The sequence below is a fragment of the Aphelocoma coerulescens genome, chromosome 7 (assembly GCF_041296385.1).
Source record: "Aphelocoma coerulescens isolate FSJ_1873_10779 chromosome 7, UR_Acoe_1.0, whole genome shotgun sequence".
NCBI classification, from domain to species: Eukaryota; Metazoa; Chordata; class Aves; order Passeriformes; family Corvidae; genus Aphelocoma; species Aphelocoma coerulescens.
This window is the reverse complement of record NC_091021.1, coordinates 16,098,964-16,113,071: the sequence shown is the minus strand read 5'-3', so window position 1 is coordinate 16,113,071 and position 14,108 is coordinate 16,098,964. Positions and strand designations below refer to the sequence as shown.

General features: G+C 39.5%; 1 protein-coding gene across 5 annotated transcripts in view; it reads right to left on the bottom strand.

Moving 5' to 3' along the window:
- CCDC141 (coiled-coil domain containing 141) overlaps positions 1-9,179 on the bottom strand; it is a 71,775-nt gene extending 62,596 nt beyond the window's left edge. For 2 of the 5 annotated variants that reach the window (XM_069020520.1, XM_069020521.1), the window contains exons 1-3: positions 8,911-9,177; positions 2,988-3,220; positions 1,816-1,938 (exon numbers count right to left, since the gene is read on the bottom strand). In XM_069020520.1, the coding sequence (XP_068876621.1) occupies positions 1,816-1,938; positions 2,988-3,089 (225 nt within the window). In that variant the 5' untranslated portion in view covers positions 3,090-3,220; positions 8,911-9,177. Of the gene's footprint in view, positions 1-1,815; positions 1,939-2,987; positions 3,221-8,910 lie in introns of all 5 variants that reach the window. The other 3 variants (XM_069020523.1, XM_069020524.1, XM_069020522.1) reach the window with 2 other exon arrangements.
- Between the last annotated feature and the right edge of the window lie 4,929 nt (positions 9,180-14,108).

Genomic DNA, 14,108 nt, shown 5'->3' with positions numbered 1-14,108 from the left:
ATCAAGTATGCGTATCTGTCAGGATTTATTTTCCTTTTATTTTTTACAACAATAAAAAAGAAATGGGAAAACAATCCAAACTGCCTCTTACCCATCTTCATACAGCTAATGCATAATTATCAAATGCTAAGGGGAAAAAATAACTATAAGCAATATTTCAAAAACTAATAATCAATCTTGGAAAAACTTTTCATGAGTGGATTTAGTGACTTAAGACTAAGTAATTACTGACACGTGTTAACAGCTTACTATAAGTCACAAATGGTCATGGCTGTAAAATGTACAGCCAGGAAGAATTGCAACAACATTGCAGTCCCTTATTATCACAGCTTATATTATTGAGGAAAAAGCAGTCATTTTGAACTTAATTCTTTTATAGAATACTCATTAATCAATGCCAAATTTTGCAAGGACCACAGGTATAAAACAGGAAATAATGAGTATTTGTTCCCAATGTATTTGGATAACAAGCATTCTTTAACAGTTTAGCATAATAAATTTTCTGATCTGATTTGACTCCATAATAAAATGTTATTTGAAACTTCACTTTTCTTACAACTATGGGAATTACTCGGTTTTCTTTTTCCACTCTTTAATATTTATTTTTGAAAATTAGAAGAATAATCAGCTTCTTCCTGTCATCAGTGTGTAAACTCAGCTAATTCTGAATTGCTCAAACAGGACACAGCAGCTTATTCCAAGAATACCCAAATGTTGCACTAGTGACAACAAAGATGGGGCACTTGCATAAAAAAAGAAAGCAAAACCACCTCTCTCTAGGATTTGGGTATTTTGGTTGGTTTTGTGCATTTGGTCATCATACTCTTCAAAGTCCACACAATGCACTGCATTAGCAGCATTCTCTATATACTGCATTGAATTACCTCACACACACTGGAGATTTTTAATGATTGGGGAAGCACATAGTCATTGGTATCAAATCAAATACGATCCTATCCAAATCACGTTGGCTCTTTCACATCTAAAGTTTATGTAATACCCCCCACAATTAAATAAATAAGTTACTGTTCATAGCTTCAAAGATGTTAGAGGAATTTATTTGTCTACATATATAAAGTCAACCTACCCTATCGAAACATTAAAACAAAATTTCTTTTTAGGTGCCTTCAGACTTCTCTCAGTGTCAAACACCCCCATATAACATAATTCAGTTCGTTCATGTAAGCCTGTCACTCAGTGTCCAAATGCCACTGTTCTTATAATCTGCTCTCAAGAGTGCCAAAATCTTATTTTAGGACTGTTACTTAGCTAAAATCTTCATAGATCAAGACAAGCTGTTTTAATCGAACAGCATCATTCCTAATGCAACTTACATCCATTAACATTCAGTGAAAATGTTTGTGGAATATCTACTTCAGACACACAAGGAGCTTGCTTGTGTTCACAGCTGTAATAAAATAATCAAACTTTTCACAACATTGGAGAATTAAAAAAATGACTTGACACTCCCTTATATTTAGCAGTTACTGAGGGCTACAGGAGGGCTATAGGATTTTTTCACCTGACTTGACACTGATGTATAAAGTGGAAAAAACTGTGTCTTTACTGCTGCTGTCAGAAGCATATTTTTCCAGTGAAGAATCCTAATTTCCAGAAAATTATAGAATATCCTGAATTGGAAGGAACCCACAAAGGCCACTGAAGATCTGCTACACTGAGAAAGGCTGAACATATGTTTTTTTCCTGTGTGGAGTTTAACCTAACTACCACACTGCAATAGGAGGCACAGGCAGCTACATCAGCTGTTGTACCTGAACTATAATGACTCGAGGAATTTTTTTTATCACATCTTACCTTCAGCTTAGATAGGAGGAATTCATGATCTTGAAGTAGTTTTTTAGTCTCATCTTGATTGCTGCCAATTTCCAATATATTTGGTGTTGATTCAGCCAGCTGAAGCTTCACCCATTTTCCACACTGTAATAAGTAAACAGTTACAGCCTTCAGAAAACACAAGGTTTCCTTCATTTATTTACTCACACTCTCAGCTCACATGTGCTTTCCATAGTCATAGGAGCACAGGGACCATACACACAATGAAGACACTGAGAATACAGTATAAACTTCATTCAGTTACTTCACAGGTGACAAAATCCCAGACTAGTGTTATCCAGAAGGTACTACAATATCCCACAACTGATGTAAGCCATCCTGAATAATTACCTGAATTAGGTGACAACTCAACTCATTATCACCTTATTCTGCATTACAAACAAACTCTAGTGGCTGAGGTTAGCACGTTTTCCAAGTTGCCTGGAGAATGAAAAACCAAGCTGCCAATAAATTCCAGCTGGGATTCATTACTAGCATCCAGATCCCAATGCCAAATTTTATGCAAAGTGTAGCTGTGGATTCTAGGTCACGAGACAGGGCTTTAGGTGCTTATAAGCACAACTGTATGCACACAAGGGCTTTACTGAAACACGTGGGACTGTGAATTCACAGCTTTCAAAAATAACTACTCATTATCAGGTTTAGACCTTTTTGTTTTCCCTAGAAAATACCTCATCTGTGGAGTTTGTAGAACCACTTATTGTGTAAAGTTATTGCTGAATACAGGTTAAAATTATTCAGGGAGTCTTTAACTACAATCATCATGCTTTTAAACACATTTTTATGCCACTCTTCCTTGATCTCTTTTTAGACAGAGTAAGAGGAACTACTTCCCTCTAAGAGCCTACATATTTTGACCAAATTATTTATCCTATTTAAAAAAAAAAAAAAAAAAAAAAAAAAAAAAAAAAAAAAAAAAACCACAAAAAACAACGACCCAAAAGCCACAAACAGTAATCATGAACAGAAACAGGTGTTAACTTCCAAGAAAACTCTATTAGCTATTGACTAATCAAATGGCCTTGCTGTATCATTTTATGCTAACTGCTCATTTGCCCAGAATATTTAAAAGAAGTGTTAATCAGGGAGTAGCAGAGAGACAAGAACAGACGTGCCAGCAGTCGCTGCCTCACCTTAAGCACAGCTATAACAATGCTGGCATCCCCGGCCTGCACAGCCACTGAACTGACTGTTGTTGTAGAAGGCTTCTGCTCCGAACTGGCTTCATCTGACATCGTGTTTCACAATGGGACTTCATACATCAAAGCAGACTTGAAACGCTCTTTCAGGGTCCACTGCTCATTTCAGAAAGCACCAGCGTCGCTAGGATTCATTGAGTGAAGTGGCTCAGCTAACACTGATTAGCCTGCCCAAAGGAAAGAACAGGAGGTTAAAAATAGACAACTCCATTGAGTTTATCGTTCTTGAGAGAGATTTGACACACCCCTAGTTTGGTAGCATTAAGCTGCCTGTTCTTTTCTGTCACCATCTGAAGTGTGAAGGGCTTCTTCCATGGACATCACCTGACACCAGCTAACCAAATGAAAAAAGGTTTTCAAATTAAAACAGCTAGAAAAAAAATTACCATTGATTCTATACAGACAAACTCAGTGTTATGAGGTTTCAAACATGCAACCATCGAATCTACATTTTCACATTATACAAGTAAAATACTTTCTCGCTTACTAGTTACTGAATATATATGTTCAACGTGATTCTTCTGCTGAATCAAAGTCTTTAAACAGGATGGAGGTGTATATATAAATCAAATGCTAAATCAAAACAGGGGATTTTTAATCAAAAATTACTTAAAGGTATAGTGGCCATAACAATCAGAGAAGGAAACCAAGTACCTTGAATTCTTAAGGAAAATTTTATTCCTGTCTAAGATCAAGATAATTTTCCTGCTTTTCAATTTAATCTTAAATTGTTTCTACAGTCTTCATTTTGTTCTAAATGAGTATAAGGAAGATCTCTTTAATAGTTGCTTAAACTCCCGTTAAGTTTTTTATTCAGTGTAGGAAATTATTAGACCCATTTAGATTACAGTATTGGTTTGGCATATTAATTTTATTGCTACTAGTCCAGAGCATGCCACAAGTAGCCCACACTGGGACAACAGCTGCTGGGTTTCCTTCCACAGAACAGCTGAGAAAGTGACACTGCTGTTTCAGCTTGCAGACCACTCTGGAAAAACAATTCCACCCAAGAAACTACTTGCATAAGTCTCCCCTAAGCATCTGTTTGTTTGGTTTGTTTAAAAATATTTAACATTTAAATACATTTTTATATAAACTAGATTTGCTAATTACAAACAAGAACATGCACACCTGCAGTGGAACCAAGATCTGGAAGAAAATTCTAAAATAGTTTGGACTAAGGAGAAACTTAAGGTAGTTACAGGGAATTTCAATTGATGTGTCAAGGTGGCATTTTTCTTTTTGCTCATTCATTTCTCCCCCCTCCAATTATTGGCAGATTATAATCTTAATCTGAGCACCACCTTCAAACCATGAGTTTCAAACAGGATATGAAGAAGCCCTTTATGTTGTTTGTGCTGAACAAAATGGGCTTGGCAGAGCAAATCCATCCCTTGTGCCGAATCACAACCATGAACCCTCAAGCTGCCAACCAAGGAACAAATATCACATGGTTTTCTGAAACTCTTTGTAACACCTGTAAGAGGCCCAGGGACCCTGCCACTGAAATATTAGACAGATCACCTTGGGACTCATATGTACTCCTGTAATAGGTATGGCAGAACAAAAATTTGATATTTAATCCCAACACAAAACCTGGGAGACAGAAGTCCTAAAGAAAACTTCAGAATTGAAACATAAAAGAGCCCTATTTTGGTTTGAATGGAAAATAGATCCATTCTACAAAACCTGCTAAATACTCCAGCTTTCAAAAAAACATTCCACAAGACAAGCAATTTTGGATTTTTCACCCTGCAGGCAGGACAGCACTTGGAGGACAAGCAGCACTTGGCTGGTGGAAAAACTAATTAGGAAAAACCAGCCAGACCTCTTTTTACTCTTACAAAAGGAGTTACAAACCAATTTTGGTATTATGTCCTTGAGTTTTTGTTCTCTCAGAAGAACATTCTAAGTATTTTTTCACAGCACAAGTTGGGCCAATCCATCATCTCCCTGGGGTAGCCAGACATAAGAGCTGTTTTTCATTCAAGTTAAATGAGGTATCATTTTTCATAGTGCTGACAGCTGGAAATAAGGGAAAAATGCCACACTCAGGAAGTTGACTATAAGCAAATTTGGCAACAACTGAGACAAGTGATTCAGAATGTCTGATAACAAATGAATGGATATCATATTTATTCATCTTATGCTAAGCATACAAGATAGAGACAGGGAAACATCAGAGTAGCAGGCAGGGAAAAGGTATCAAGGAATCAAAATGTGTCTTAGAACACAACCCTGGGAGAAAAAAAAGAGGATCTTGGAACTGCATGATGACCCCATTCAGCTGAGTCCAAGGAAGAAAATTTAACAAGCATGCCTTTCTCGGTCTTGTTTACTTACCTGTCTGTTCCTCTGTCTGAAACAAACAAAAATCCTGGTAGCAGCCAGAAAAAGGCAGGCTATTTGTGTCAGGAAAGAGAAATATTTTCCCTTTGCTACTGCTGTGTGAAAGAAGAGAGTAAGAATGACAAGAAGAAAGGAATATTCACCAATGTCCACAGGAAACAACAAAACTGAACAAAGGAGCCAATCTCAGGAAAGCAGAAAAAAAGATCCAAGTCTCTCTAGTGTAAATAATGTCATGTATTATCTGAAACAACTGTACATAAAAAGGATTTGAGAGGTAAATGTGAAAAAATTCACTTCATTTTCAGCACATAGGGTGTCCTATCGACAGGTTTTTCTCACGTGTAGCAGGCAAAGTGTGCTAAATCCCAGCTTTGACAGTGGTGCATAGAAAAAGGACGTGTTTTTCTTGGAGATAGTTTATTTCTGTTAGAGTGTTGGAACTACTGGTGCACTATGAAAATGCCTCTGGGAGAGACAAAGCTCACTCCCTGCAGCCTCAAAGATGCAAGGTCCTTCACTTTGACCAGTTTGTAAATGTAGTGGTTCTCCTCTTTCTTCCTTGTCTCACACCTGGGAGAACAGGCATACACAGCAAAGAAGGATCCCTCAAACTGATGGGCTTCATGGGGCTTGCAAAAAGGTGTATAAACACTGCTTCCACAGCCCACCTGAAAGAGGGACAAAGACATCAGTCTTCTCCAAGTCTGTGCTTGTTGCTTTTTACTGGTTCCCATGGTCTTACCTTTTGAGTAGGGACCATTTCCAGGTTATCATCAGGAATGAGGGCATGAAAGCAAGCATAAAACAAAACAGCTCATAAAACAGCCATGGAGGTCACATCAAGGGTGAAGGTTGAGCAGGAGGCAGGTATTTCTCCTGGAAGAGGCTCCTCTTTACCCTACACTGGTTGAATAAGTTTCCAGGGTGACAAACTGAGATTCTAACCAAGTATTCCTAAAACCCCAAAGCAAGAATGATAAAAACCATCCTGGCAGCAGTCAGGGGAGAAAGGCAGGAGACAGAGGCGCCTCCTCCCAGAGATCAGACAGAACATGGATGGCCTGTGGGGAACAGTAACTTGGAACGTCATCTCTTTCTTAACACTGAGATGGAAAGAAGTTTTCTTGCAGAGGGCTGCCCTGGAGAGAACGCTGACAGAAAACAGAAGGGAACTGTGGGCCTTGCAGACATTCCTTTTCTACTGAGGGCCAGAGGGACAGGACAAGCAGAGGCTGGGCACAAACCAACTTCCTGCATCCAGAGGCAGGGCGAGGACCAGCACAAGTTGCTCCACAGGCCCAGCAGGGCCCTGAGACTGGGTTGCAGACCAAACCAAGGGAAGTCTGTCCTCCAACAAACCCGGATACCCAGGAGCAACAGGCACCCTCATGGACCTGGCTCCCCCATGGCAGTGGTGGGTCACTGCTGCCAAGTTCTGGAGGCAGGACAGGTGCTGCAAGCAGGGCTAGAGAGAGGGAAAGGGTCAGCCAGGGTAAATGACATTAACTTCAGGTAGGTAAGAGCTGCATCACAGGCAGAAGGTATATCCCTGCCCGTTGAGAGCCCGGGGACTTAGGAAAAGGGGGTTCTAAAGTAGCCCAGGACCCTGCTGGCCCTAAAAGGAGATCGTCCTGTCCTTGCCACCATGGAAAGAGAAAGTATAAAAGTGCCAGTAAAGGGCTAGGAAACAGCTGTGAAAAACTGCCCAAGGGGTAAAAGACAACCTGCTTCCCTCCAGCAAAAAGTTTCAAGAACAAACTATAGTCCATGTTGCCTGGAGTATTGTTTCAGTTCCAGAAACAATAGTTACAGATTAATTTTAAAACATCAAAGTATAGTGAAGAATTACAGCTTGTATATTCCCATTCTTCCTGTGCATCACCCTAACAAAAACCTTTCTACTCTTTCTCCTTCATCACCTGTCCTGAAGACACTTCATACCACACTAGGAAATCAACATGAAAAGAAAAAGCTACCCAAAAAATATTATCACACAAAGCAGAGAAAATACCGAAAGGAAAGTTATCCCTGTCACACTGAACATGTCTCTGTGAAAGAAAATGAAGCAACACTGCTAACTGTAAAAGCAGCAGTGTACAGAGATCAAGAAATCAGCAAACACCTTAACACTGCTAATTTAGTCCAATAGTAAGAGCAAAAATCACTGTTTGTTTGCTTCCAAGGACAACAACATTTTAAAAAACCCATACAGTAAACAGACATGGGGAGCAATGACAGCTGAAACATTTCAGTCCACTGGTCATCGATTTATCGTGTCCCACTCTTTCACCTTGAAGCTTTCTCTTCCCTGTGTCCCTCCTTATGGATCTTAGAGGATTTCCACAAAGTATACATGCTATTTGTACCTAGAACCTGTAAAAATAGTACCTGAATCTCTACTATTTATTAAATGATAGAAAAGATCCAGCAAATTTAACTAGGGTTACCAACCAAATGTCACTTCATCCTCCACAGTAATTTTAAGAATGCTCATATAACCTTTAAATTTAGAACTCCAGATTCTAAGTGTTATATAAACAAACACCATTCTTTCTAGCATCTGTTATTTAAAAAATTGTCTGCCTGTGCTTTACTAGTCTTATATACAAGATAAAGAGGTATGCAGCACATAGGGACTGCTTACATTTTTATATTTTAGAAGAGTGTACAATTGACCTATTTTCAGAAATACAGAATTAATAAACTAAGCTTGGCAGTAATGTGCTCATCTAATATGCTTTCTTCATATCTTGTTATCTTAGCACGATTCAAGATGGGCAGCATAAAAAACTGAGGTGTTGGATTCTTAAGGACCCCTGCAACAGAACAAATTTCTTGTTCTGAGAATGGATTAACACATTAATGCTTTCAGAAAGAAGTTCCTTTCCTTGTTAAACATAACCCCATGCAAAAAAAAAAAAAAAAAAAAAAAAATTCTTTAGATTCTTTACTTGCAGATATCCATGAGGTGTTTTCATACAACAATAAACTGGAGGAAGAGGATAAAATGCACTTTGAGGAAAGGAAGAGAAAGGAGCATGAGCTCCTTTAATAATTGTGAAGCCATTGACAGCTCCAAGTGATTAACAGCTGTACCTCAAAGCTATCCGAACAGATTTCTCCAAACTGAAACACATTAGTTACACTATCATGTTTTTTAGCAAGTTTAATTTGATTTTGTTGTCACAGACAATGAAAAATACAAGTTGGATTTACACCTTTCCTCAAAGTGACAGCTAGAGAAAAGACATAAGAAAGAAGTGACTTGATGACTATTCGAGTGTAAATATAATGGCAAAATATAAACAGTGAAAATTTTAACTTTTGAATGGGGTAAAAAAAATGAAACAAAACAGAAAACAATTCACAAGTGTGAATTGCAAAGGGATCATGTCTTCTTCTCTCATGTTCCAGGTGAAGACATCAGCACATCCTCCTAAGTTTACTGCAGAAATGGCAGGGAGGCTCCCCAGTTTCCACAGAATCAGCTGGAGAACAGACTTACCCCATCAGCACCCCTGGTGAAGCTCAACATTTCTGTCTCACTGGGTGTTGTCCAAAACAAATGCTGCACAGCCTGTGGACCTCTACTCTGGTGAATGCAAAAGTGAAGCCGTTTTAGCAGCTCACAGGTGACAAATGCACAGGTCAGCCCAGTTGAAAGGTTGTCAACAAAGACGGTGGCCCAGGGTATTCAACTCTATCAGGAGGGTGAAGAGACATTAGAGGGTTCATTAGTCCGTCGTTCAGGCTCCAGCAGCGGCAGCAGAAAGAGAACAGTTTATTACACAGGATTACTATGTTCCCTTGCCCATGCATGTAAGGAAAGCCAACAGGACTTTTGTTACTAAATTCCTTGGGAGCATTTGAAATTCCTTCCTGATGTGGTGTGTTAGCACAGTGGAGTATGCACTCTGCACCAAATATAGACGTGAGACAGGCTACTCTTTCTCTCTGTAAAGAAGGAAGATTAAGATGCAGATTGTAATCTACATCTAACTCTCAGGGCAGCTACAAACTACCACTAATTAGGTAACATTACAGTGGCACTTTGGCCCCATGTCTCTAATTTCTGTGTTTAACTTACATTTACAATTCAGCTGTATTAAAAGTCTATTTGAGTTTCGTTTTTTTCAATGTTTATACATAAATACAGACGTATGTATTAAATTTGTGAAATAAAAACATCAGTTAAAAATCACAGACTGTTCAGAGGGTTCATGCAGTGTAACTGGGTTCTTAGAACCATCTTGTAAGAGAGAAAAGTCTGTTCAGACCTGTGAAATGCAATCAGCCAGCAGGGATGCAAAAAGATCAGTATGAGCCATTCAGTTAACAGAAGACTAACTAAATAGATACAATCATGCAAACCACACCAAAACACAAAAGCCATATTGTTGCTATTTTTTTGAAAAGTTGAGTTACATGAACACCACTTTCAGAAGACTAAACTTAGAACAAGTACACAAATGCGTTTCACAGCCACACTTCTAATAGAACATTACTTTACACCTCTGATAGTTATCCAGAAAAGAAATATTCAGCAGGGCAGTTGAATTTTAGGTGATAAAGAACCACGAGGCTTCAGAATCCTTTTTAAAAAGTCATTTATCAGTGGGGTTATAAATAGCATGCTTTGTTTTGTCTTAAAAAGAAAAGTCCATCTCGTATAACTGCTACTTGAAGGTTGACACTTGAGGATTCCTCTGTGCATTCTGGTCACACATTTCCCTCTTCCAGACCTTGATACCTCAAACACGGAGCACATACCACGTTCTGCCTGTCCCTTTCAGGTAAGTACTGAACTGTGTCACATACTTAGGAGATGAAATCTTGGCATTCCAGCCCCACCCACCCCAGTCTATTTGCCTGGAGCTGTGTTAAACAAATGGGTGCTTACCAAATGTTATCAGGAGTGTCACTACAGGGTATGAGGATACTCGCTCTGCGCTCTGAGTTTCAGTGGCCCTTCACTGTACTTCAGAATTCAAGTCCCACATAAATCTAGGAAGCATTGCCTACAATTAAAAAAACCAAACAAAACTCTCCCCCCCCCCCCCCCCCCCCCCCCCGCAGTACTATTTAAACACTGAAGAGCAGTGAAGATGGATTTGGATGTTTCAGAGCCATTGTTTGCCATCCATAGCAAAAACACAGTCACCAAGAGTAGGTGATTTGTTCCTTGTTCTGGGTGCTCAAACTGCTTTGGATCTGAGTGCTGCTGTCTGCAGTAGCGGGTGGGCACCTGCAATAGGAGGGGTTCACAGGACAGAAACTCAGTACCAAGACTTTATATAGATCAATAGTCATGCTGCTTGCAAGTGACACCATGATGAGCAGGCTGCCTGCATGGCAACGTGTACTACCAGACACCATGGTGTAATCCTGTGGGGAGATCATCTGGAATGAATGTATGTTTATCCTAGTGGAAAACTTTTAAGAAAATAAAGCCCCAAAATGTTTGTTTGTTTGTTTGTTTTAATACGCCTGGAGTGGCTTTTCTTGTGGTCTAACTATGCAAAAAAGCTCTGGGTGTGGGAAATTGAACGCAGGCTGATGTCTTGTCATGTCATTAGGACAGCATCACCTTTCCTGTGTTATAGCTGTTGCTTTTGATTTCTTCTTCCAGAACCTGAAGGGTGAGGTGTTTTCCTCCCTTTTTCTGAGGGTTTGAACCTGCTCCAGAGGTCTTGGTTACTGGAAAGTTATCATCTTTGACTGCTCTGTGCCTGCTTGGGTGGATGGGGCAGGGATGAGAGCCTTCAGCTGTTTTCTTGGGGAAGAAGTGACAGCAAAAAGGAGAGATGAAAAGCTCTCATTTTTATAATGCAAACTTCAGCTTTTGCTTGAAGCACTGCTCAGGGAGTGGCAATGTCCTTCAACCTCATAATGGGCCATCAGTCATCTTTGCCCATGCTTGCTACTCCAGAGTGTCCTCACAGCTGGACCTCTACTGTTCCAGGAATTATTCCTTCCCCACACACAAATATACAAGAATCCAAGGTGTTCTTATGTCTTTTCCCATGAGAGGACCCAGTAGCCTACTGTAGGAACCCAGAGTGCCGAGAATATTTCTCTGCCTGTTTTTAAGGGTTTTTACCCCCCTGGACAACACTGGTATAGCTTTAAACCTTGGAAAAAATTACCAACAGTTAGACAACAACTAGAAAATACAGTGGTGTGAATTAGGTGATAGACTACTATGTAAGATTGTCACAGGGTGAAAGACTGAGAGGTTTTAGGCTTCTCTTTGTAGTAAATAGATAAGAGTAAAAAATATCAAAATGGAGGATTGTTGTTGTTCTCTGGACCTTCTTCTCCTTTTCTTACCACTCCATGTTTTGCAGTAAAAGTAGTTTGGATTGACTGGATAGAAAATTCCGCAGTTCCTGCCCGTGTTACTGAATAATTGGTAAGAAAGTAAAAATAATGAACATTTTTAGTAACTATTGGTTCAAATGTCTTTAAAAGGCTGTGTAAATCTTGATAATGAGGCTTTCTTGCTCTCACTCCTACTTTCCCTCTTTCCATGCTGTATCTGGGTCACGCTAGTGGCTCAGTTTCTCTGATAAGACTTAATAGACAACTATCTGGAAGCATTGAAACTAAAGAAGATGTCTCGCTTTATCTTTTTAACTCCTTGCAAGGACTTTCAGCAAATCCTGTCCCATCAGGAGAGACTCAATTTATGGCACAATAAAGTGTCACCTATGAACAAGGACCATAAGTAATGGCGAGCTGTGTTAACTTGGTATTCTGCACATCTGGCTCACTTGAGCACCAGGACTTGATCCTACACAGAGTAGGACCTGGGCAAGTGCCCTTGAAGAAGAAGCTGCTTCAGGAAGATTTCTGTCACACCTCAAGGCCCTGAGGGGATTGATTTCAAAAGCATAGCAGCCCATGCTGTCAAGCCAGAGATAGGTGTCACTCTTCCACACCACTGCACCCAGTGCTATAACATCACCAAGAGCCTCTCTTCCCCAGAGACATGCATAGAATATCACTACCTTTACTTGGCTGTAGTAATGGTCTGACAGCATATCCTTGTTGGATTTGTCTGAAGATTCCAGGGACAAGGACCCTGGATCAGCTCTGGAGGTGCACATTCCTTTGGAAACTCCCCTGCTGTGATCCCAGGATCTGAAAGCCCACCTTGGCAGTGCATTCCCATCTGACAGTCTGTTCAGGCTCCCTACACAGGTTATGTGGCTGCAATGCTGCATTCCCTTGCTTCGCCACATGTCCAGAATGCTTCCTTCAGGACAAAAGTATTTTCCTGAGAACCACAGAATAATTTACTTTTGACCACTTTTTCTGATTTCTCAAAGTAGCTGCTTCTGAAGTATCAGTCCTCTAGTGAATTCTGCAGTCAGCTCCTCGATTAAGGATCCCCATTGCTTAATTATCCTAAATTTCACACTTGAAAATAGACTTGCCAGGGACAATATTCACCATTTTTGTTTGACAAAAGGACAAAATTGAGGTTTAATGATAAGGTGGATACAAGGTGGGATGATTTCATATTGTGGAGGCAAAGGGCAGACAAGCATTATAGCCAAAATTTAGTCAGAAACAAAACTGCACTTGGGGCCCTCATTTATAATGGGATCGGGAAGAGAGGAGAAGAAATACCAAATCAAGTACAACTGTAAACTTCTTGCATTTTTCAAATCGTCTTGCTTTGTTTTTAACCTTAACACAATTTCAGTGTTAGAATTCGGGAGGCAGGGCCCTGTGGCGTTCTCAGGCATCACTTGCCTGATGTTACGGCCTGAGAGCAGTTCTGAGTACTCACTAACAACAATAACATTGCTAGGGTGCTGAGGTTAAACTCTCATAATGCAAAATAACTTCCAGACTGAGGTTTTGACTGGCTGTATTGAAAATGCACAGACATTTTTACAGACAGTTTACAGGAGAATCATGGTGTCACTGCTGTGCAGGAGGTTTTGCTCCAGCCTGTTCCTGTTCTCTGATCTGCAACTGACCATAATCAGTGTTACTTTGAGGCCCTGAGGTAAAAGAGGTGCATATCAAGTTAATTTAAAATAATAACAATGCTAATATAATTGCAAATCTTTACTGTTTCATATTTGTTTATTTTTGCACTTGTTGCTTAAAATTATGCAATATGCTTTAAAGTACTCTTCAGATCTAAAAAAAATAAGTAATTGTCTCAAGTTGCAAGATAGAATACAGAATATTAGATTTAGATTTTTTTACAGTTATACGATAACTGTGGGATATTTCTCTAGTCAAATCAAGAAAAAATTTATTTTTTAACTATTTCATTGCCTCCTTTTTTAACTCACAGAGCTTGAATCCAACATAAGGAATTCTAGGAGAGAGCTGAAAGACTGAAATCCACATTTTAATCAGGAGTCCCAGAATTTGGCCTAAATTAACAGAAACATTTGAGGAGTCGTCTGTCTTCCTTTCATGACACGTAAGTCTTTTCAGAAGCAGAGACAGATGGTGTACCTTAAGCCATCCCTTGTCAATGCAGCAGGATCTGCAATAACCGTGTTTCAGAACCTTGCTTTCAGTGTTTGCAGGATAAAAATACCATGCAAGAGTACTTCATGGGCCACGTATCTTTTTTTGTCCACTTGATCTGCTATTTGAGATGTATCCTGTAATTAAACTCCTTTCTCTACGTTAGTCTTTCTCACTGTGTGAATATTCCATCTTTTTGCAGGG